Genomic DNA, 21,579 nt, shown 5'->3' on the forward strand with positions numbered 1-21,579 from the left:
GGGAAGCCCGAGGAAGGGGCCCTCCACTGCCCAGGGGATCATGGCCCACCGTCCTCCATTTCTCTGGCCTTGGAAACCCCAAGCACCCTCAAAGAGAAGTTTCTCAAAGAGAAACTTTATTAGATCAAATGGGAGCAAAACCCACCAAAGTATTCAACCACGTGCCAGACACAGGGCTAGCCTAGAACTCACAGGCCCACCAGGGCCTCATCCAGGCATCCCTTACCTCCTCCGCGGCCCCAAGGGGCCTGTCCCAGGCCTACGTCCCAGAGAACCAAGCCTTTCCCTAGACCATCCCACCTGAGAGCTAGGGTGCCAGAAGTGAGTGAGACTGACCTCTGACTCCCCACCCCTGGGGGCTTCTGGAACGGCCCTGACGACAGGGGTGGCAGGTTCAGTCCTCCGGGGCCCTGTCTTTCCTTTGGGAGTCCCAGGGGGCAGGGTAGTCTCTGGAGGTGGTTTCGGCCCAGGCTCGGCTTTAGCTGGGATTCCTGTCTTCTTTTCCTGGGCACCACTCAGGGTCCTGCTGGGTTCAGAAGCCCTGAGGGGCTTAGCCTGGGGGCTGGCCTTGGTGGGCAGGGGACTGGCCTTGGCAGGCGGGGGGCCTGATGGCTGGCCCGGCCCCTGTGGCCCTTTCTGCTTCGAAGGGGCTGCTCCAGGTGCCCGGAGAGGGGCCCCTGCAGGGGGCTGTTGAGAGGTGGGCAGCGGCAGGGGGGTCGGCTCTCCCAGGCTTCCCTCTAGCAGCCGCTTAGTTTGGCAGTTCAGGCAGAGCCACTCGGTTTTCTGTAAGGAAATGGGAGGGGAGGGGGTTGATGAAAATCACAAAGACCCTAAAGTACTCAAAGAATGTTTCCATGACTATTTCTGTAATCGTAAGCAGGACAGCTTCTAAAGCATGACACCGAAGCAAGCTTTTTCACCTGGCCAGAAAAGGAGACCTGCGGGGGAGGGGAGGCTACAGGTAGCCCGTGAGTCTGGGGATGAGGGGGAACTGGGGCAGAGTCCAGCAGCCCAGAGCCCCTGCAAACCAGGAGTGGCCTCAGACCCCATCCTTCCCCACACCCTTCCTAAGTAAGGGCTGTGCTGGGAGGCTGCAAACTCCTGGGGCCAGGGGAGGCTGTCTGGAAGAAGCCCTGCTGGGAGGATGGGGCTGAGCAGTTCCCTCTGCCCACACCCCCCAGCCCAAGTCTCCCTGTCCAAGGTCAGCAAAGACCCTCAGGTGGAAGCCTCCTCCTGCCCCCAGGGCTCTGGACTATTCCTCCGATGGGGACTGTGTGCACTCCCCCTGCCGCACTGAGGCCAGGGGCCCTGCTTCCTCCAGAGCTGGGTGGAGACCGAACCCTCAACCATCAGTCCACCACTCTGAGGGTCATCCCCCCGTCAGGCTCAGTGCTGGGGGCTGGAGACACAGCCAGGACGAAGACAGACACCGGGGGTGCTGGCAGGAAGCGTTCCTGGAGTCCACAGCCCCAAACTGGTCATCCAAGTGTGACATGGATATCAGTGGTGAAGTTCCTAGAACACCAGAAACCAAGTCTGATTCCCCCAGCTCCAGCTGTCTGCACAGGGGTGAGGTCTGAGCATCCTAGGCCCTGAGGGGCTGATTCCTGTAGCCGGTCAGGGGCTGATAGGGCCATGTCTCCCAGGAACTTCCTCCCAGCTTCACTGTCAGACACTGTCAGAGCCAGGACTCCTCTTGCCAAGACTGGAGGCCCTACCATGGCCCAGAGGGGGTGAGGTGGGAAAGAGGGTAACCACACACCCGTGCCTGCTCTCACACCAGAGGAGGGGGCAGAGACTTCCTGCTGCTCCTCATCCCATGTGCCCAGACACTTAGGATCCCACCAGCAGCTTGGCCACTTGGCTGGGCCATTAAGGAGAAACACAAGACACAGAACCACAGGATCACAGAGCCAGAGCCAGGAGCCAGGGCAGGGAGGTGGCCCTTGGCCCTCGCCAGCCCAAAGTGGGCGGGCAGCCTCGGCACCCTTACCTCGCACACTGCCCTGAGCCCATGTCAGACCCCAGCCCTCCTGGCAGATCCTTGGAAGCATGGTGCCCCCAGAGTGCCTGCCCGCAGCCTGGCATCCCCAGGCCACCGTGGCAGATGGCACGTCAATGATTCTGCCCCGGTGTCTTGTCCACAGGGCTACGTATCACATCTCTGGCCTGGGCCCCAGCAGAGGCCAGGTCAGGCAAGTGGCAGGCCCCTGGTGTATGTTGAGGGATAGGCCTGGTCCACAGCCTTGTTACTCTGGGCCTTGAGATCATTCCCTGAGATCGGAGCTCTGACTCTGCCCTGAAGCCCAATCCCATGCACAGGTCCTGAGCAGAGGCGCCCAGTGATGGAGGGTGACCCTTCACAAGTCCTAGGTGTCCTCACCCCGTTCCCTGGAGGGTTTGGCCTTAGCACCACTACTGACCCCCATGGACCCTGTCTGATCCTCTATGTATCCCTGACACAAACCCCTAGGAAGCAATGGGTGCTGGCTACTTGCTGGGTCTCGGGCTCACTTGGCCTGGTCTCCCCTAGAGGTGCCTGGGGAGAATGCTAGCTAGACAGGCTGAGCCCAGGCTCTGAGAGAGATGGGGCATGGAAGAGTACGGAGCCTGAGCCTGAAATCCTGCCCACGTGCCTCTGACGTCAGCTGTGGACACAATGGAAATCCCTCCAAGGTCAGAGGACTCTGAGATGACAAAGAGACCCTGGCGAGGTGAGAGGGGTGTAGGCAGAGGCCAAGAGAATTCTGGAAGTGAGAAAAGCCCCAGGATCAGCAAGATGGGGTGAGGATCAGGGCCCAGATTGGGCGGGGGGGGGGGGGGGGAACTGGCCTATGGCAACATTCTCCTGATTCCACTTTGAGTCCCTGCACACAGCCATTCCAGGTTAGGCCTCTCGAGGTTAGGTCATCTGGCCTGGCTCACCCTGGTGGCTTCGCAAACCTCTGACCCCTATCTCTGGCCTGCAGACCCCACCCCAGAAGCAACAGTCTCCAGTGAAGCAAGGGCACCTTGGAAGGATGGTCTGAACGGAGGAGACAGACCTCATGCCGGGGGCTCAGGGCCAGCGCATGCAGCAGCCTGCTTACCTAAGCCTAGAGGCCCAGCCCTCAGCAGAGCATGTCACTTGTCACACGCTCCCCAGGGTTTTGTTCCTTCCCACGCTATTCACGGAGGCCGCCAGGCTGCAGAAGGGGCTGCCCAGTTGGCCCTGTTGCTCTTGGCTCCGCTATAGCAGTCAGCCAGGAAGGGAGGGAAGGCAGGCAGGGGGAGGCATGTGAGGTAAGGGCTAAAAATAAACACCTGACCTGGCTGCTGGAGGCCCTTCCCCAGCTCTCTGGAGGTTGGGGGGGTGGGGAGAAGGTTACAGAGTGCTGGGGCCTGGAGGGGCAGAGCCTGAGGAGCCCTGGCCCCAGACCTAAGTCTTCTGGGGAATGGGGATGGGGTGGGAGGCAGGCCATGGGGAGGCTCTGTGCCTGGGGGTTGGAATAGAGGTCCTGATTTCTTTAAAATTCCCTCAGCTCTGATCTCTGCCCAGTATAGCAGGCCCACCCCGCTCCACCCCTGCTTATTCATTCCATTATTCTACTCCTTCATTTGTTCATTCATGCTCCCCTTTAGGGTTTATTCCCTTATTCATTCATTCACTCTCCCCTTAAGGGTTTATTCCCTCATTCATTCATTCACTTGCACACCCTCTCCTACACTCTTCTGTCCCAGCCCCAGCCTCCAGGGAGCTGCTGCCTGTTTCCCCTTTGCCTGTTCCCCTTGGCAAGTGGGCAGGGGATGATCTGGGACCTGGGAATGGACAGTGGGAGGCTTGATGGCCATTTCTGCCTTATCTCCCTCCGTCCAGTTCCTTTCTGGGGGCAGGAAGGTCACAATGCCCCAGGGCAATCACCACCTCATGGTGGGAGGTGGGGTCAGGGTGAGGAAGGGGAAGCGAGTTGTCTGAGAGTTGGTGGAGAACCCCCACAGGCGGACGAGCCCAGCTGCCTTCCAGGACCACTGGCTACTGTGCCTCAAGGGCCAAGGTTGCCGGGTGAGGCTGCAGTGGACGTTGGGCATCCTCCTTGCACTGCCTGCCATGGTCTGAATGACCCCGCAGAACACAATCTCTGTGTATATGGAGCTGGCCTGTGTCAATCTGATTATAGTGACACCAGGCTGACCAACACCCCATGGCCGGCTGCTGGGCCCAACATATCCCCATCCCCAGCTTCACTGTCAGACAATAGGCAGCAGATGAGAAATCCAGAGAAGGGATGTCCTGACTTAAAGAGCCCGAGACTCAGCCATTGGACTCCGGGCACGACCGTCACTGGGGCTACTGTTCTCCTGATGCTGCGACCCCGTCCCTCCCCGTCCCTGGACATGCTTAAGCTTCTCCTTTCTGGGCCTCTCCTCCAAGAAGAGGAATCCTCCCTGATATCCCCAACATGCACCTTTCTGGCGGGGCTGTGCTCTCCTCATGCTCTAGTACCAAATGTGTCCGTTCCCCGTGGGGCATCCCTCATGAGACCAGGGTCTTGCACTGGTCACAGGGTTGATTGACACCCAGATAGTTGGGGGCCGGTAGGGACTCTTTCTTCCTCGCACGGAGACTCTCTGTTAGGACACTGGTTCCAATCTCCTGGCTGTGTGCTGGACCTTACCTAAGTAACTGAAGTATAGCATCTCAGCTGGTTCTCCCAGAAACCTCCATTCCACATGGAGGAGACAGGGCTCCCTGAGATCATGATCCCCGGAGGCAGCTGCTGGCCTCAGCCTCTGCCTCAGATAAGCCCAGGCCAGCCCCACATATCACAGGCACCAGGCCCTTTGCCCAAGGAGGCCCGACTTCTCAAGGGTATGGCTGGTATTTTGGCAATTATAATAAGATCAGAAACTGGTGATGTTACTATAACATTTCCAATTCCACTAATTTCTTCACAAACTCTATTTTTAACTAAAAGCCAATTAAAAATTAAGCCAGAGGGTACTATTATCCTTCAGAAAGATAAGTAGGTAAAAAATTTGGAATCAACAACTCTTAATTATGAAATGACTCACTAAAGAGCACTATGGTTATTATTTTTTTCCAGAGGAAATTTCAGAGGGAAAAGGGATCTAGCTCTACTGCTTCCTTCATTGTATGCTCTGGACTCCCTATCTAGAAAGAAGGTAAGAGGTTTTACAGCTCCGAGATGTTGAGGTAAATTCCCAACCCAACAGCCCAGACAGTTGGCTCTGGTCTCGGGTGGAGCCACAGCAGGTGTAACAGACAAGTGGGGAGCTAGCAGTGGGGCCTCCCTGGTCTATCCCTCCCTCAAGCCCCCAGCCTACACAGACAGGGGTCCCTCTGCCTCACACTAGGCCCAGAGACAGCACAGTCATCCCGGGCCTGGCGGGCTGGCATTCATTAGCTAGGTGTGGGAGAGACAGCCAGAGCAGACCTACCCCTACCTGCTGGCCCTGCCACCTCACTCCCAAGGCACGATGTGTCTAGGACACCTGCTGAGAAATCAGGAGCCTCTCACCAAAACACGCAAGTAGGTCACAGGGAAGCACACAATTGCTCTGAATGTCCAGTGGCCATTTGCCGAGGTGAGATCAAAAACGGCCCGTGGCCTGGTTACAGTGAAGAAAAGCAGCAATGGTGGTGGGAACCACAGGAGGGAGGCATCGTGACTGCCCACCCGCACCTTCCCCAGGACCCCCCTGGAGATAGCAGCATTAACAAGCAGAGCCATGGGGCACCTGGGTGGCTCAGTCGGTTAAGTATCTGACTCTTAGTCTCAGCTCAGGTCACGATCTCAGGGTTGTGAGTTCAAGCCCCGCATCGGGCTCCACGATGGGCGTGGAGGCTACTAAGCAAAAAAAAAAAAAACCAGAAAGAAAATGAAGCAGAGCCGTGAGGAGAAAGGAGCCGGAGAAGCTGGGCTACCCTGACTGCTATTAGGAGCAAGAGGCAAGGAAGCAGCGGCCTCAGCGTGGGGAGAAGCTAGGACCAGGACACCCAGCAGCTCTGCGGTCAGGCCCATGGAACCCATCCGATCCTGCGATGGCAAGGCTGGTTCTGGCCAAGGAGGTGGCAGTGGCGCAGGACATGGAGACAGCAGGACACCCGGGACAATTTTCTTCAACATCTCGGAACTGTAACAACTTTTACCTTCTTCTTTCTAGACAGGGAGTCCAGAGCATACAATGAAGGAAGCAGGAGAACTAGATCCCATTTCCCTTGGAAATTCCCTCTGAAAAAACAACCTGAGGAGGGGGCGATGTCGGCTATCAAGAAGCAGAAGCTCCGGATTCCAGGAAGGTGACACCCAAGCAGCTAGTGAGAGGCTCGGATCAGAAGCCAGACGCTCATCCAGAGTCAGCATGTGACTGAGACATGTTTGGGCAGAATCAGCGCTTTCCCTGGCCTGGCCCAGGGGCTGCTGAAAGGAGCTGTCAGGAACGTTTACACTCCTGGGCAGAGACTGTTTTCCCCTTTCCTCTGTGCATGTCCTGCTGAATAAGGACATGTGGGCCAGGAGGTCTCTCCAGGACAAGGGGCCCCCGGGCTGGGCCAGCTCAGCCATCCAACAGGGCTCACAGTCCCTTAGTGTCAGGGCGTCCCACTCAAGTGGCAGTGAGTGTTACCGGGCAGTCTCTGGACGGGAGCTCCTCTGGCTCTGTGGTGGCCCCTTGGTGCCCCCTCCCCACCCCAGCCAGCCAGGCCAGCTGTCCTCCAGTGAGCCACTGGATCTAGGGATTAAGAGGTGGCAGTATGGGGCCTAGAGGGCCACATGGTCATCATCTGAGGAGGTCACTTGTCTTCATTAGAGAGGCCTCTTTCTGCGTGTTGGAAAAGCAGAGTCAGACAGCCAAAGCCGTCTCCCTTATCACAATGGGCTGCTCCAATGGAGGCCTGACCCAAGGCAAGTCAGAACAAGGTGCCAAGGCTCCCCTGCCCCACCACTGACCATGCATGGCTCAGCCTAGGAGCCCCAAGGGTGGCTGCCCATGTGCAGGAGGAAGGGCTTTGGCTTGACCATCTCCTGATGTGACACAGCTGGGGATGCATCCGCCTGTCAAGATGAGCCAATCGCTCATCTTGCCCCTTAGGATCCTCCATGGAACGGGACACACAAGTTATGACCAAGGCAGGCAAGGTAGGGTTGACATAGATGGCCCTGGGCAGGGCAGAGTTAGTAAGCGGAGGTGCAGAAGCAGCCTCCAGGTCCAGGCTGATCCAGCTCTGCCCAGGAACCTCTGTACCTTCTGAGCCTGCCAGGCTGGGCTCGAAGCTTTGAGAGAACACTGGGCCTCCTGTTCTTTTCCACCCAGCTCTGCACAGTGCTCAGAACCCTTCCCGGGACCAAGGACGCAGAGACAGGCCCCAACCCCAGAACTCCCTCAAACTTCCCTATGGGTAAGAAGAACATCTCTGAGCATCCCCACAAGCAGCCCCAGGGAGAACCAGGCCCAGCCAAAGGAAAATATGTGGCCCAAAGACTATGGCTTTGACAAGCGGGCATCAATATCTGTAACCTCAGAGGACGGGATGGAGGGAGGATCCTCCCTGGTGGGCTGGAGCCCGGGCAATGGGGCACAGCCTTCTGCCCAACAACCCTTCAGTGCCCTGTGTGGATCAGACTGTGGGCAGGACAGGACCTCAGGCTCTTCCTACCCGAGCAGGGGAGATTAGCATCTTTCATCAGGCCAGGCCCAGGAGAGCTGGGAATGGGGCGGCCAGTTCAGGCTTCCCAAGCCTGGCGACCTCTGGGACTGGCCCCGGGGCACCAGTCAACCAGTCAGAGGCAGTGGGCACCATTCCCCCTTCCGCTGTGCCAGTCAGTTTTCTGAGTGGAACAAGCACGGGGCAGGGACAGGAAAGGGAGCACACCCCCCTGCAGCCGTGGCGGGGCAGCCTGGCAACAGCTGAAGACACGGCTCTCTGCAGCCCTTTCTGGCTCCCAGGCCTCCCGGGCCCATTACTCCAGGTCCTGGCCCCTCGCCAAGGCCCAAGGGAACACGCTTGGTCCAGCTCTCTTACCTCTACCAGGTGGGGCGTGGGGTTGAAGCCACACAGGTTGCACACCTGGAGCTTGCAGGTGGTACAGGTGTTGTAGTTGGCGGGACCCTTGCTGTCCACATTGAGCTCAGCTTGGCACAGTGGGCAGGTGGCCCTTTCCTTCGGCATGGTCTTTGGCTTGGCAGTGGCCTTGGTGGCGGCCTGGTGTTCCGCTCTGCCATGCTTTGGACTGGTGGTTCCCCCAGTTCTTGCCGGGGCTCCAGGTCCCAGTCCAGGACCTGTTCTAGCTCCAGGCTCGGTTTTGGCTCCAGGTGCCGGCCCAGGCCCAGGCCCTGAGCCTGGGGGTCTCGGGCCAGCTTCCTTGCTGGCATCACTGAAGACGATCTTAGGTGGCCCTTTGCTGGGGGCAGCCTGGCCCTGGGGCTCAGCCTCAGGCTGCACAGACATGAGGGTACTCGCCTGGGTCAGCAGGGATGCACCAAGGCCAAAGAGCTTCCCGGTGAGGCCCTCCTGGGTCTGCTCAGCAGCACCAGGCCCTGAGGGCACTGTGGTAGCACTTTTGGCCAGGGCCTCTCCTGCAGGTGGCCTGGGCTCCACTGTGGAAGGCTTGACAGGGAGAAGGGGCTGAGGAGATGCTCTCCCCATCTCCGGAGGGGCAGCTGCTTGGGCAGGCCCTGGCACTGTGGTGGCCCTGGCTGTCTCAGCCTGGCAGGGGCCGGGCTGTGGTGCCCCTGGGCCCTGCGATCTCTCTGGCTCCGGCTTCCCCAGAGGCTGTTTGGCTGGGGACTGGGCAGGAGACAGGGCTGGGGAGTGCAGCTGCTGCTGGCTCTTGGAGCGAGGCGCGGTGGTCATGTCCATCCCCAGAGCCCTCTGCATCTGGCAGTTCAGACAGAGCCACTCCTTCACCTGAGGAGGAAGCATCATGGTCATCAGGGTCGTCGGGACTGGTGGTGCCCATAGCTCAGGTCACCGTGGGCCCCACGGCAGCCAGGGTCAGCTCCAAGCATAGGCAGGAGCAACAAGGCCTGCTCAGGGGTTTCTGGGTCGCCAGGGGACAGAGCTGAAGGGACCGATGGCACGGCCCCCACCCCTGGGAGCTGCCAGGTGCCTGGAGCAGAACAGGGGTAGTCACACACTCCCCACACCCCAAGAACCAATCCGCTGCCTGCCGGACCCTCCTGCGCAGGTGTCCTCCCCGCTGCCCGCCGGCTGTACCTCTGATCCGTGTACATCATTCCATCCCCATGCCCCCCCCATCAATGACCCCCAAAGCCTCCAATTGGTCACTCTCCTTCCCCTGCTGCCCCCTTTGGGCCATTTCTACCCAGCAGCCAGCTTGATCTTTTAAAACATAAACCAAGACAAAAAGGATGGCCTTAGTACAGTGCCTGGGATGCAATAGATGTTCAATTAAAAACTTGCAGAAGGAATAAATAAATGAAGAGTAACAGGAGGGAGAGGGAGGCATAGAAAATAAAAAGAAACCATGACCCCTGTCCTGGAGGAGCCTGGAGCCTAGCTGAGGACACAAGATGGATGTGAACAATCTGGAAAGCAAAGTAATGCCATGTCAGTGGTGATGTAAGTAGAATGAAAAAGCCTTTTTTTTTTTTCCTTAAGCAAAAGATGCATTTTTTAAGAAAATGGGATAATCTGTGCCTCTAGAACAAACAAGCACATGTCGCTATTCCTGCGATGGACACGGAGTTTCCTCTCTGCATCAACGCCTCCCTGAGTAAAGTGAGTGTGAGACTCGGGTTGGGCCAATCACTGGTTTCAGCAAGGGCTGCGAGGCTGGGCGTGTGACCTTGCAAACAGGGCTGACTCATGTTACTTGTAAATGAACAACAGGGGAGAGAGGGTCTTTTTGCCTTTGGGATTGCTCCTAGAAGAATGTAGCGGTGGGGTGGTCAATTGCCTTCTTTCCCAGCATCCAGAGAGATGCTAAGGATGACATCAATAGACTCAGAAGTGGAGCCAAGGTAAGGAGAAAGGAGCAGATCCGATGACTTTGTTTAATTCCCTGGATTCAGCTACGCCTTAAGTCTACCCCTGGACTTCCAGTTACATGAGCCAATGATATTTTTTTCCACCAAAAAACCTACATACGGATCAGAGCATATCACTTACAGGCTCAAATCCCTTGGTGGAGTCCCATCATGCATACCATGGGATCTCACCATGGCCCATGCCCCAGCCCATCCCTCTCTCTGGCCTCCTTCCCAGCCATCCCCCCTTAGCGGTCTCAGCCCAGGTACACTGGGCCTCCTGTTCTGCGCAGTAGTCCTCTGAGCTCACAGTTTTCTCTGCCCCCGGGCTGGCTAGCTGTACAGGCCTCAGATCTCCCCATCAGGGCCCTCTCTGGCCACACAATCTAACGTACCACCCAGGCACGCTGTAGCTAATCACCTAGTTTATTTTCGTCACAGTGCTCATTCTTTCCCGAAGTATTTGCCAATATGTTTCTCTGGGTAGTCTCCTGTCCCCCCACCCAGCTCGTGAGCTCTTGTTGAGGTGTTCTCAGGACTGTGCAGGGTGTGTTGCACACCACGTGGCACAGAGCAGGGCCCATTCCAGAGAGGCTTGCAGTGGGATTAATCCCAACAGCCTATTAATAGGGGGCACAGTTCCCATAAGGCCAAAGCCATGAGATTGGAGATTCAGTGCCCCAGTGAGGAGGCTCCTCCTTTTCAACCAGACCTGTCTGCATTTGGACAGAGAAAGCCTCCCAGGAAACAATTTGCACCGCTGGGACTCAGTCCAAAGATCCCTTTAGAAAGGTCCCTCTTGGCTAGGGAGGGCTCACTCCCATAAGAGCAGGAGCTCCCAGGGGCAAGCTGTTTCTGCTCACCCTCAGAGGGAGCCCTGGAGGGGAGGCCCAGGCCCTGGCCCAGGCAGTAGCCACAGATTCAGTTCCTGTAGCGGGTGCCCAGGCACACCCAGGCTCCCTTGCTATCGTGTACCTGCAGGCCACAGCACGCTCTAGGACCTTCTGAGAAGACGGATCCGGGAAGTAAAGCTCCTTATCCTGGGACTTCAGAGTGACCCTCCTTCAGGTTCTGGACAGGGTTGAATAAGGGCATGTGCTAAAACTCTTGCACTCACCACCAGAACCTTCCCTTACCCAGCCTCCGTCACCCAGGCTGTCACAGGCACTCACCTAAAATAGAACCTCTCCAAGAAACTGCTAAAACGCCCCTCGGTGACTCATAGCCCAGATGGGCACAGCTATTTCTATCCAGCCTCTTCTAGACGGTGAGGAGCCTTGACCACGCCCTCTTCGTGCCCCACCCAGGCTCAGGCCCAGGCCGACAGGCCCCCGCCACTAAGGCCTCCCAGGGAGGACACTGGAAGGGGTGCTCTCTGAACCCAGCAAGACTTCCCTCGGCCTCCCTCACAGATCGTCAGGAGCTGGATCTGAGGAGCTCAGCCTCAGCCTCTTCCTCCCCGCACCCCCAGCCCACTTGCCCACCTAGGCTGGGCATACATGGCCAGGCCTGTGGCAGACTCCTCAGGCCTGGGACCAGCGGCAGTGAGAGCCTTCCTCATCTGTACCAGTGTCTGTGACTCCTTGGTACCCTCCAATCCAGCTGCCCACCAGAATCACAGGGAATGGCCTTCCACTAGTGTGACAGGAAATCTCTCTTAGAGTCCTCCATGATCCTGACCTGGCAGAGCCAGGAGATGAGCAGGCCATCAGCCACAGAACTCGTGTCCCAAGAGCCAGAGGTAAGCTAAGAGGACTTCCCAGGGCTACACTGAGGTGAATAGCTCTGCCAGACACTAGCTTTTGTCAGGCTGACCCTTCTTGCCAGCAAGGAAGCCCATCCTGGCCTCTCAGAGGCGTGGACACCTGCGCACCCCAACCCGGTGGGGGCCTGAGCAGCAGTGGGGAGAGGAAGGCTCAGTGTGGTGTGCAGGCCAAGAGCCGCGTTGGAAGTGAGAGAAGCAGAAGCTGTAGGAAAGTGGCTTCCCACAGGGAGCCTCTGCCTGCCCTGCCAGGAGCCTGCTGGGGATTCGGAAAGGCAGGGCCTCGTGGGCTCTGGCTCTGAAGGGACTTTCGTCCCGAGAAGAGCCTTTCTCGGCTGCTCCCTCACTTGAGCTGTTCGGTGTATGGAAGGTCGGCTAGGGCAGCACTGCCCGCCTGTGGACCAGGCCGGGGGCTCTGAGAACCACACGTTGAAGGAACAGCCAGCCATGATCTATCTGCAGTGACCACTCCCCACTGCCCCCCCGCACTGGGCTCTGGGGCAGAGAGGGGAGTGGGGGCACTCTGGGGGAGGGGCTTCTACATCTCTCCCACAGGGACACTGGTGGCACTGAGACCTGCCACCCTGTGTCCCAGCCCCAAAGGCAGGGGCCCAGACTTGCTTGCCGTATCTAGCCCGAAAGGATGCTGCCCAGGAAACATGCTTCTGCTCCCGAGATGGAGCCTGCCGCACGGTCACCTCCGAGGCTGCCAGCAGGTCCTGAGGGCCCCCAGCAGCAACAGAGTCTCTTTCCACTCTCCCCTCCTGCCTCCCCACCAGCAAGGAAGAAGGAGGGTCACAGACATCCCTTAGCCTGCCTTCCTGCAGAGAGCGGCGGCTTGCCTCTGAGGCCTAGCCCTCCCCAGGAGAGAGGGCATTCGGTGGTCGGATCACTGCACTGACATGCCTGATGCTGCATCCGTGCTTTTTTCCATTTTGGTACAAGTTCAAACATCACAGAAACAGCTTAAAAACAAGGCTTCCCTGTTGGTTCCTGGGAGGGTCCCACCGGCCAGTGTGGCTTTCCATTCTCTTCTGCACTGTGAGTCACTGGCCAGGCCTCAACAGAGGGCACATGTCCCACTGTGGCCCCTGGACCAATGATGGTCCGGAGCAGGGAATTGGGGCTGGCCTTCCCCCTTACTCTCCCCCCAGCACTGGACACACCACCTGCCCCATCCAGTACCTGGCTGCCCACAGGCTTAGGGGCAGGCAGGTGCCACAGGGCCCCAAAGGGTGGGGCACATTGATGCAGAGCTGGATGAATGAATCGGCCAGGCATGGCCCATCGGGGAGGCCCTGGGAAACTGCCCAGCATGTGAGGCCAGGATTTGGGAAGTGGAGGCTGAATTTAATTGTTGCTGGGGGCTTGAAGGCCTCACTGGCCTGGAGCTCCATGAAACGGAAAGAACCCATCCTCCTGCTGATTCCTACAAACACCTGCCTTTCCACCTCTGGTGTCCAACTCTTCCCAGCTTCCCCTAGATGGCCTCCCCTCCCTTCCAGGCCTTCCTCTGTGCCCTGTAAAACATCCTTTCCTGACCAAGCCAGCTCCCAAACTCCCTACACACACACACACACACACACACACACACACACACACTCTTCTTGGTCCCCCATCGACCTCTCCAGGAGAAACTGTCCTCCCTGGACTTCAGAATGTGGTAACCACTCACCCTCCCTTTAAAATCCCTGGGACCCCTGGGGCTTAGCCCTCGGCTTCCCCACCCTTCTCCCCTCCTAGCTGCTGTTGCCTTCCAGGCCCCACCATAAGGGCCACTAGTTCCCAAACGCCCTGTGGTCGGTGTCTCCCAGGCTTCCACTGAACTGACGTGACAGTCACTGCAGATGGCAGCCACTGGGCTGACTCAGACAACAGCGCTATCCCTCAGTCTCACCCTCCAACTCACTATCACCCCAAACCATCTCCTCCAAAATCACCCTGTGCCATCCTCCTCCAGCCTTCTAGGTCACTTCAGGCCTCCCCACTGTAGCAGTCCTTGGGCCTCATGTGGACCCCCCCCCGCCAAGCCTCTGCCTTCACATCTCTTCCTGCCCAGCTGAATCTATGGTCTATCATGCAGTCACTCTGCCAAATGTCTGTGCTCTCTTGACCTATGTCTGCTTCAGAACTAGATCCAACCACACACCTGTTTTCTCCGGGCCTCTACCCAAACAGATAAATGGGCACCAGGCAAATGGGCTCCACCGTAAACTGACTTCTGTCCCAACTTCTCCTGGGGCACTAGAGCTGCCTGGCTAACTCATTCACTCCCTCTCTCCAGGAAGCTTTTGTCCACAATGGTTGGTTCAATTTCTCCTGCCCTCCTCCCCTGCCTGCCCCCCTCCCCTTCCTTCTGGCTCAAACCATTGCCCTGCTTCCGATGTCTTCAAGAGGAGCCACACATTAGGCTTCCTCCTCCACACTCAGGATCCAGACCTGCCTCCTTGGGGGGGGGTCCCACTCCTTCAAGCACACCCTCTCCCCCACACCCCTAGGCACCCCTTGCCTCTCTCAGAACTCAGTGCCATTGTCACCTGCCTCCCAGAACCCTCTCCTGTCTACTACTGCCTGGGCTCTCTCCTCTCCTTCTCAGTCAGGCTTCTTAAGACTTGTCCACGTAGACAACCCTCAAAAAACATTACGCTGAGTGCAAGAAACCTTATCCAAACAGCACATTCTGTGCGATCCCATTTATATGAAGCTCTAGAATAGACACAACTCATCTATGGTGGAGAAAAATCAGAACAGCAGTTGTCTCTGGAGGAGGGGTGGGGATGGACAGGAACGGGGCCTGAAGGGACTTTCTAGGGTGACGGGGATGTTCACCTTGAGAGAGGGGTTTGGCTGACACAGCTGCATGCTTTTGTCAAAGCTCACTGAATGCTACACTTGAGCTCTGTACATTTCATCATAGGTACATTTTACTGAAAAATAAAACCACACGCCTTAAATAAATACTAAACTCTAGCTGATGATATGCTTATTGAAGTGTTTAGTGTGAAGTATATGATGGCAATATGCTTGTGGGTCTCAGAGGTCTCCAGCCCCGACCTGTGCACTGCGTGCCGGGGTCCCAGGTCTGCAGGCCAGCCGACTGAACTCCACCTGAAGGCTCACAGGCACCTCCAGGTTGACATGGCCCAAATGGAAACATTCTCCATCTCTAGCGCCTAGCCCCCTTTGTCCAACACATGTCCCAAACCTGTCTGTTTAGTCTCCAAAATCCACCAGGAATTGGTCAAGGCCCTCCACTACCTTCACCACCGCCCCAGCCCGCTCCTGGAAGCCAGCCCCGCCCCACGGGGGGATCTCCACATGGCCGCCAGAGGAGGGGGGGCGGTGTTGAGAGTTTTGTGGTTAAATAAACATAACATAAAATTGGCCATTTGACCATTTTAAATGGTGTACAATTCAGTGGCATTCATTACATTCAAAATGTTGTACAATCATCACCGTTATTAATTTTCAAAGAGGTGAGGGTTTTTTTGTTTCTTTTTTTTAAGTTTTATTTATTTATTTAAGAGAGAGAGAGAGAGAGAGAGAGAGAGCAGGGGGAGGGGCAGAGGCAGAGGGAGAGAAGCAGACTCCCTGCTGAGCAGGGAGCCTAATGTGGGGCTTGATCCCATGACCCTGAGATCACAACCTGAGCTGAAACCTAGAGTCAGACGCTCAACGGACTGAGCCACCCAGGTGACCCCCAAGGGATGTTTTTAAATGCACATCTGACCTTCCCACTGCCACTTTCCGATACCCTTGAAATCCCATCTACAGACCCCAGCAGGAGCTGCAGGCCCTCTGATCCTGCTCATGGCACCCCAGCCACCCTCACACACACCATGCACTCCCCCTCAGGCCTCCCCAGGCCCCACCTTTCCCCGGTCCAGCTTCAGTCTAATGTCCCCTTCTTGTAGAAGCCCCACCCACCCACTAAGAGTCTCTTTGCAGCATCCTATCAAGCCCCCTGGCCTCCCTCTGGTCCTCCTCAGAGCTGACCCTCAGGTGTTGACTGTGTGTTTGCTTGGGTGGTTATCAGAAGGGCCGCCTCTCCCTCTGGCCTACAGGCTCCACGGGGCTGAGCAACACAGCTGCTTCAGTTCTACCTGATTCTCCAGTGTCAAGGACAGTTCCTGGCTTCACATAAGGCCTCCACAGCAATTACAGGGGAAGGAAAGGATGAGAAGAAGGGAGAGGGCGCCCTTCTAACGGTGGATCCAGGCAGGCCTGCCCCAGGCTACCAGCAGCCGGTGAGTGACTTCACCGAGCTCTCCTGCCTCCCTGCCCCTTCCTGCCTCTGGCTTTCTCCATCACCTCCCCTTCCTGCCTCTCCCCTCTGTTCCTTCTCCCTGTTTCCACTTTACTTGTTTCTCTTTTTTTCCTACCATTTTTACTCAATTCTCTTCCCATTCTGTTTCTTTTGCCCACACGTATAAAGGCAGGTTTTTCAGGAATAAAATCTCAGGTTTCTGCTCTGAATTCATTTCACATTCATTCTTTGCTAATGGTACATATGGCCCCCTTTGTAGCTAAAAGAGGGAGTTCTGTGCCTGATAGCTGCAGCTACGAAACAGCTCCCACTCCCGCAGAGCCGTCTCTTCCACATGTCCCCAGCGGTGCTGGCATCTGTCCTGCAGTGGTCCAAGCAGGCAGGTCGAGCGTTCTGTGTCCTGGGAGCAGGGACTGGCAGCAGGGCAGGTTGTCCAGGACCGACTGAGCTTGGCGGGCATTTCCCTATTGACCTGGAGACTGGCTTCTTCAAGGCAAACTGCCCAAGGACTAACGTACTGTGGGAGAAAGGCTCCCCAAAGGGCCTGCCACCTGGAGACCCACGTCCTTTTGGTGTGGAGGTGGAGAAGGGAAGGCTGGGCACGTGTGCAGACACCTGCTGGGCCCAGGAAGGAGGGGGACACCTTTGCCTCTCCTCAGCCCACTGCCCATCTATGTCCTCCTAACACCTGCTCCTCACCCCCGACTGGCCCATGGGGCGGTGTGGCCAGGAAGGAACAGAGGGAAGGGGGCAAGGCCGGTGGCTGCAGTGGAGGATCCGTGCTGCACTCGCAGCACCTCCCCCGGGCCATCTGGCGGCCCGGCCCTTGCCGGAAAGGAGTGGGCTGCAGGCAATAGAGGGAAGCCTTATGGCCATTGCTTATCTCCCTCCCTTCTCCACACCGCCCACCATGGCTTGCCGATGGAGTGGGGATGAAGGGGGATGCGCAATGGATTATACACCTTCGGCTTGGTCTTGGCAAAGTCCAGACCTTGGAATAGGTGAAGAAAGACCACGATCATTCTTCTGTAGTTTTCTAGAGGGGCTTCTGAGCGATTCTGACTAGAGCAACAGAGGTGGGAGGCAGATGAGCTCAGACGGGCTGCCTGAACCTGGAAGGCTAGGGATGGGGCAGAGGGTGGGCCTCCCAGGTGTGGGCTGTAGCCTCGCTGGAGGTGGTGCTCTGGGACAATTCTGCCAGTCAGATCTGGAAACACAGGCACGAGCCAGCCCCGAGTCTGCATAGCCCTCCCTGTGTGACGCTGTTCCTAGCGTGAGGACGGACTCCTATCTGGAGGAGTTCCCAGGCCAGGATGTGCTGCCGGGCCGCTCCAAGAGGGGCAGGGAGGCCCCTGAGAGGACTGGCAGATCCGGGCTGCCCCTGGCCACTGCTCATCTTCTCCAGCAGCTCACTCCCACCCCCACTGCCCACCCAAACCTCACCTCCCAGACTCCACCCAGCAGGCTCATCGCCATGCCTCCTCTCCTATCCCCAGCTACCAGGATAGAGGCTGACTTGTGCAACAAGGGCCTCCCTCCTGGAGAAGAAAGGGGTGGCAGGCCTGAACGTTAAGTCACTGAAGAGTGGAGAGCTGGGCGAACAGGCCCGGGCAGGTATGAGGCATCAGCAAAGTCACCAAGGCTGGTCCCTGGCCCCCTGCTTCTCTTTTAGAGAAATCAGACATTTGGGAAGTTAAGGTACTTTTCTAAGGACTCACATCCAGGGAGAGGAGAGAACAATCTTCCTGCCTTTTCCCCACTACTGGGCATGGAATGGGCTTACACGCTAATGCCCCTGGCCTCCTGGTCAGTGTGGCCTCCTGGTCAGTGCATCCTCACAGGGATGGCCTCTTAAGGGTGGTGAGAGAGGTTCAGCCCCCACAAGGAAACCTGCAGTCTTTTGCCACGATTTCAAACAGGTTAAATTATTCATCTGCTCTGAGCTCCAGGACCGCAGAACTCCGAAAAGAAATGGCCTCACCATGAAGAGTGGCTGAGATGGGCTTGTCTGCTCTGAACTATCCTCAACCTGAGCAAAAGTGTACGGTGGATGGGCAAGATGGTGCCTGAGAGTCCCTGAGGGAAAGCCGAAGAGCTAGCTATTGATTCGGGGTCCCCAACTCTACTGCTCCAAACGACCCCGAATAGGCCAAGACTTTCCAAGACTTAGTCTCCTGGTCTATAGACAGAGAGCGCTCTGAGCTCCTTCCCTGACTTCCACGCAGTTTCAACGTGCTCCAGGCCTCAGAAGCCCAGCAAAGTACATGGGCGGGCATCCTCCAACGAAGGCATCCCAGCCTCGAGAGCTGGCCATCCGGGGCCTGGGCAGAACGGCAAGCACCACGTCTGTGTGAGTGCAGGAGCCCCGGGAGTTCCCGGCGGCCTGGGAACGGATAGGAGAAGACCAGGCCCACTGCCCAGGAAAGGAGTGGTTCCACATCTCAGCCGCTGCTCTGGCCGAATGGGATGGACTGTTCTACCTGTAGGTGATTCTCCTCTCCACACCCAGTCTACTGTTTCTGAAAGACCCAGCTAAGGTCACAAGACTCTGACAGATGCCGTGAGGTGGAAAGACAAATTCACTGAGTTCCAGTGGCCATCTCTTCCCTCCTTTCTGCTCCTCTGCCCTCACCCAGCCATTCAGCACAATGACTCTGTCACCCTCCTCATCTGGGCGGCAACTTGAGGGACAAGCCAGTGATTCTCTCTCTACCTGGGAAGAAAGGTCCGTTTTTCATGCTCACATTTCCAAATATCCAAGGGCAGCTGCATTAGCAGTGAAACTCTCCATGCCGCGTGCGTGGCCCTCGTCCCTCTCTAGAACTCCTGCCGGCAGGAAGCTGAGCATCCTGCTGACCCGCCCTGATGAGGCTTTGGTGAGCTTCTGGGTAGAACGCAGGACCCAGCCCTCCTCAGCCCTGCCTGAGCCTCACTACACCAGCAGTTTCAGACACGCACCCCCACCCCCAGACAAGGTCCCCAACATGCTCCCCAGTGGCCAGTGTCCACAGTGCATCTGTGCAGGGATCAGCGCCACCTCCCGTTGCACTCTCGCAGGGCTCCTCCTGAGACGTGAGGACCAGCGCTGGGTTTCCTGGAAAAGGTCGCTCAGCCTGAGCAGCTGCCACCGAGACGCACCCCACTCCAGAACCAGCCCCTCGTCCTGCCCAGAACCTCAGGCCAGGCAGGAGCCCAGCCCACAGACACCAGGGTAATCCCAGAAACGGCCTTCTTGGCTGACATAATGTCAAGTTAGAGGTGCCAGAACAGGTTCTGAGCAGGGTGGATCGGCAGGTGTGTGAGCAAAACCTACAAATTGGTTTTCTCATTACATGGACATGTGACCAGGGAGGTGACTCTGCTCAAGGCCAACAGCTCTGAAGAATTAGGCTATGCGGGCCTCTCAGGAAAATGTGCCAAGGGTTCCTTCACTTTGACAGGAACCCCACTGAAAGCCAATTCTGGAGAAGAAAAGGTTCTGCTTGGAGACCCCTTCAGAAAAGGGCATCCACCAGGTTCTGAGAACCTGGAGAATGCACTAGGTCAGCATTTCCCAAACGGATGCCTTGGAACAGCAGTCCCCAGTGTTCTGTGAAAGCAAGTCTGGGAAAGGCTGCTGGCGACAGCTGTGTCTTGGAGCTGCGTGGTGTCATTCAGGATGCCAAAGGCCCGGGAAGCCTCACAGCAAAGAACGAATGCATTTGTCTGGCTCGGCGTTTGCTCGAAGTACCTGGTAGGAAGGCCTGCTCGTCACCAAACACGGTGAATCTGCAGTAAGTCTGAGGCCCCTTCCTTCCTGGCCCTGAGCCTCCACCTCCTCCCGGCACAATGAGGCAGATGGACCAAGTATCGCCAAGGTCCTCCCGCTCTGCTGTTTTTCCCAGCACATCAAAGGCTGGCTCCCTTCCCACCTCACCCAAGGTCCTGGGCTTGGGGGAGCCTGTTGCGTGGCAAGGACTGGGCTTCCCGCCAGGAAACCAGTGTACCACGCATGGCTCTCCCTTGATCCCCGCCCACCTCATCCAGAGGGCTTTGGGCCCTACGGCTCGAGTGAGCGCCTCAGGAAGGCTGGAACCCAGAGGGGCACGGCCATAGGGGGGTCCACAGCAGCGTCTCGTCCCTGCCTGCCAAACCTCTCTGCTCCCGTGGGGCCAGGTGCTTCCAGCTTCTCGCTGGCAGAAGCACGCAGGTGAGCTTCTCTGGTCTGGGTCACACTGTTCTAAGTGCTGAAGGCCCAACACTTACCTAACCCATCAGTGCAGGGACGGGCCTGTTTCTAATCACAGATGCAATAATCACGAGTGTGCCCGCCTCCTCAAGGAAGCCCCCACACTCCAGGAGCGACTCCAAACCTACTGAGTCATCTCCCCACAACGGCAGCTCCTTCCTCAGAATCTCACACTTACCTCTCGCAAACCACACATCCCACACCCACGGCACCTCATGTCACAAATAGACCCCGACCTGCGAACAATTATTCTCACTCGTACCCCCACCCACGAGGTCCAAATGGCTCCGGCTGCTGATAGTCCCAGACGCAGCCATGCCTCTGCCTGTAGCCAGCCATGCTCCATCCTGCCCAAGGGCAGAGCCCTGGGGGAGGAGCTAGAGACTTCTCCGGGTTATCCCAGAGGGGAGGAGGGAAGCCAGCAAACCTGCTTAGTTCATTTCAGAGGCATGGCCCCAGCTCTACTAGTACACTGGGACACCCAGCCTCCAAGTCACCAAAAAGAGCCTCCAGGGGCTTGGCTGAGCATCCCCCAGCAACCCAAAGCATCCTGAACAAAGCCAAGGTGGGGCTGAGGACCCAGGGTCCTCTGGGGCACAAGGGAGGCCAATCTCGTGGAAATGGCCCTGCAGTGGCCTCTTAGTGAGAGTAGGACACTGTCACCCATTGTGAATGCTTGGCTCCTAGCCTGGGTCTCTACCCCAAGGTTGTTTCCCTGGGAATGGCTAGTTGCTCTACCACCTCAGGCCCCAGCTAACTGGAATGGAAACCAGAGGAGAAGCTTCCCAGAGCGCAACTGGAAGGCTGTTTCCTGCCCCCCCTAAAACCTTGCTTCCCTCATCAGCACCCCCTTCCAGTGCCCACTGTCAGGGAGAAAGGCCAGCCTGGGGCCAGGCAAATCTGCCTCCCCTCCAGCCTGCAGTTGCTTGTGGCCCTCTCCAGATGAGTATCCATTGAGAAAAGTTGCCCAGAAGCCTGTTTTTGGCCCTCTCTGAGGCCATTTTTCTGGGTCAAACTTGCACTGGGTAAGAAAACATCTTCTCTGCTGGGACTCTGCCCGCGGTTTCAGGAGGTGCAGGAATCCCTCAGGAGATCTGCGACCAGGTCTGTTCTCTGCTACCACATCTTGGAGCCAGGAAGACACACATTCTGGTGGCCAAGGGAAATGACCAGGAAAAGAGAGTTGGGTAAAGAGGGGAAGCGAGGGGCCCTTGGATGGCTCAGTCAGGTAAGTGTCCGACTCGACCTCAGCTCAGGTCTTGATCCCAGGGTTGTGATTTTAAGCCCCGTTGTGCTCCATGCTCAGCATGAAGCCTACTTTAAAAAAAGAGC

General features: G+C 57.3%; 1 protein-coding gene across 1 annotated transcript in view; it reads right to left on the bottom strand.

The window, feature by feature from the left end:
* Positions 1–21,579, bottom strand: part of BSN (bassoon presynaptic cytomatrix protein) — an 86,026-nt gene that overhangs the window by 14,452 nt on the left and 49,995 nt on the right. Inside the window, exons 3-4 of the mRNA XM_021686894.1 lie at positions 8,024–8,908; positions 337–783 (exon numbers count right to left, since the gene is read on the bottom strand). Coding sequence (XP_021542569.1) covers positions 337–783; positions 8,024–8,908 — 1,332 coding nt within the window. The remainder of the gene's footprint in view (positions 1–336; positions 784–8,023; positions 8,909–21,579) is intronic.

This window comes from Neomonachus schauinslandi, chromosome 1 (genome assembly GCF_002201575.2).
Source record: "Neomonachus schauinslandi chromosome 1, ASM220157v2, whole genome shotgun sequence".
NCBI lineage: Eukaryota > Metazoa > Chordata > Mammalia > Carnivora > Phocidae > Neomonachus > Neomonachus schauinslandi.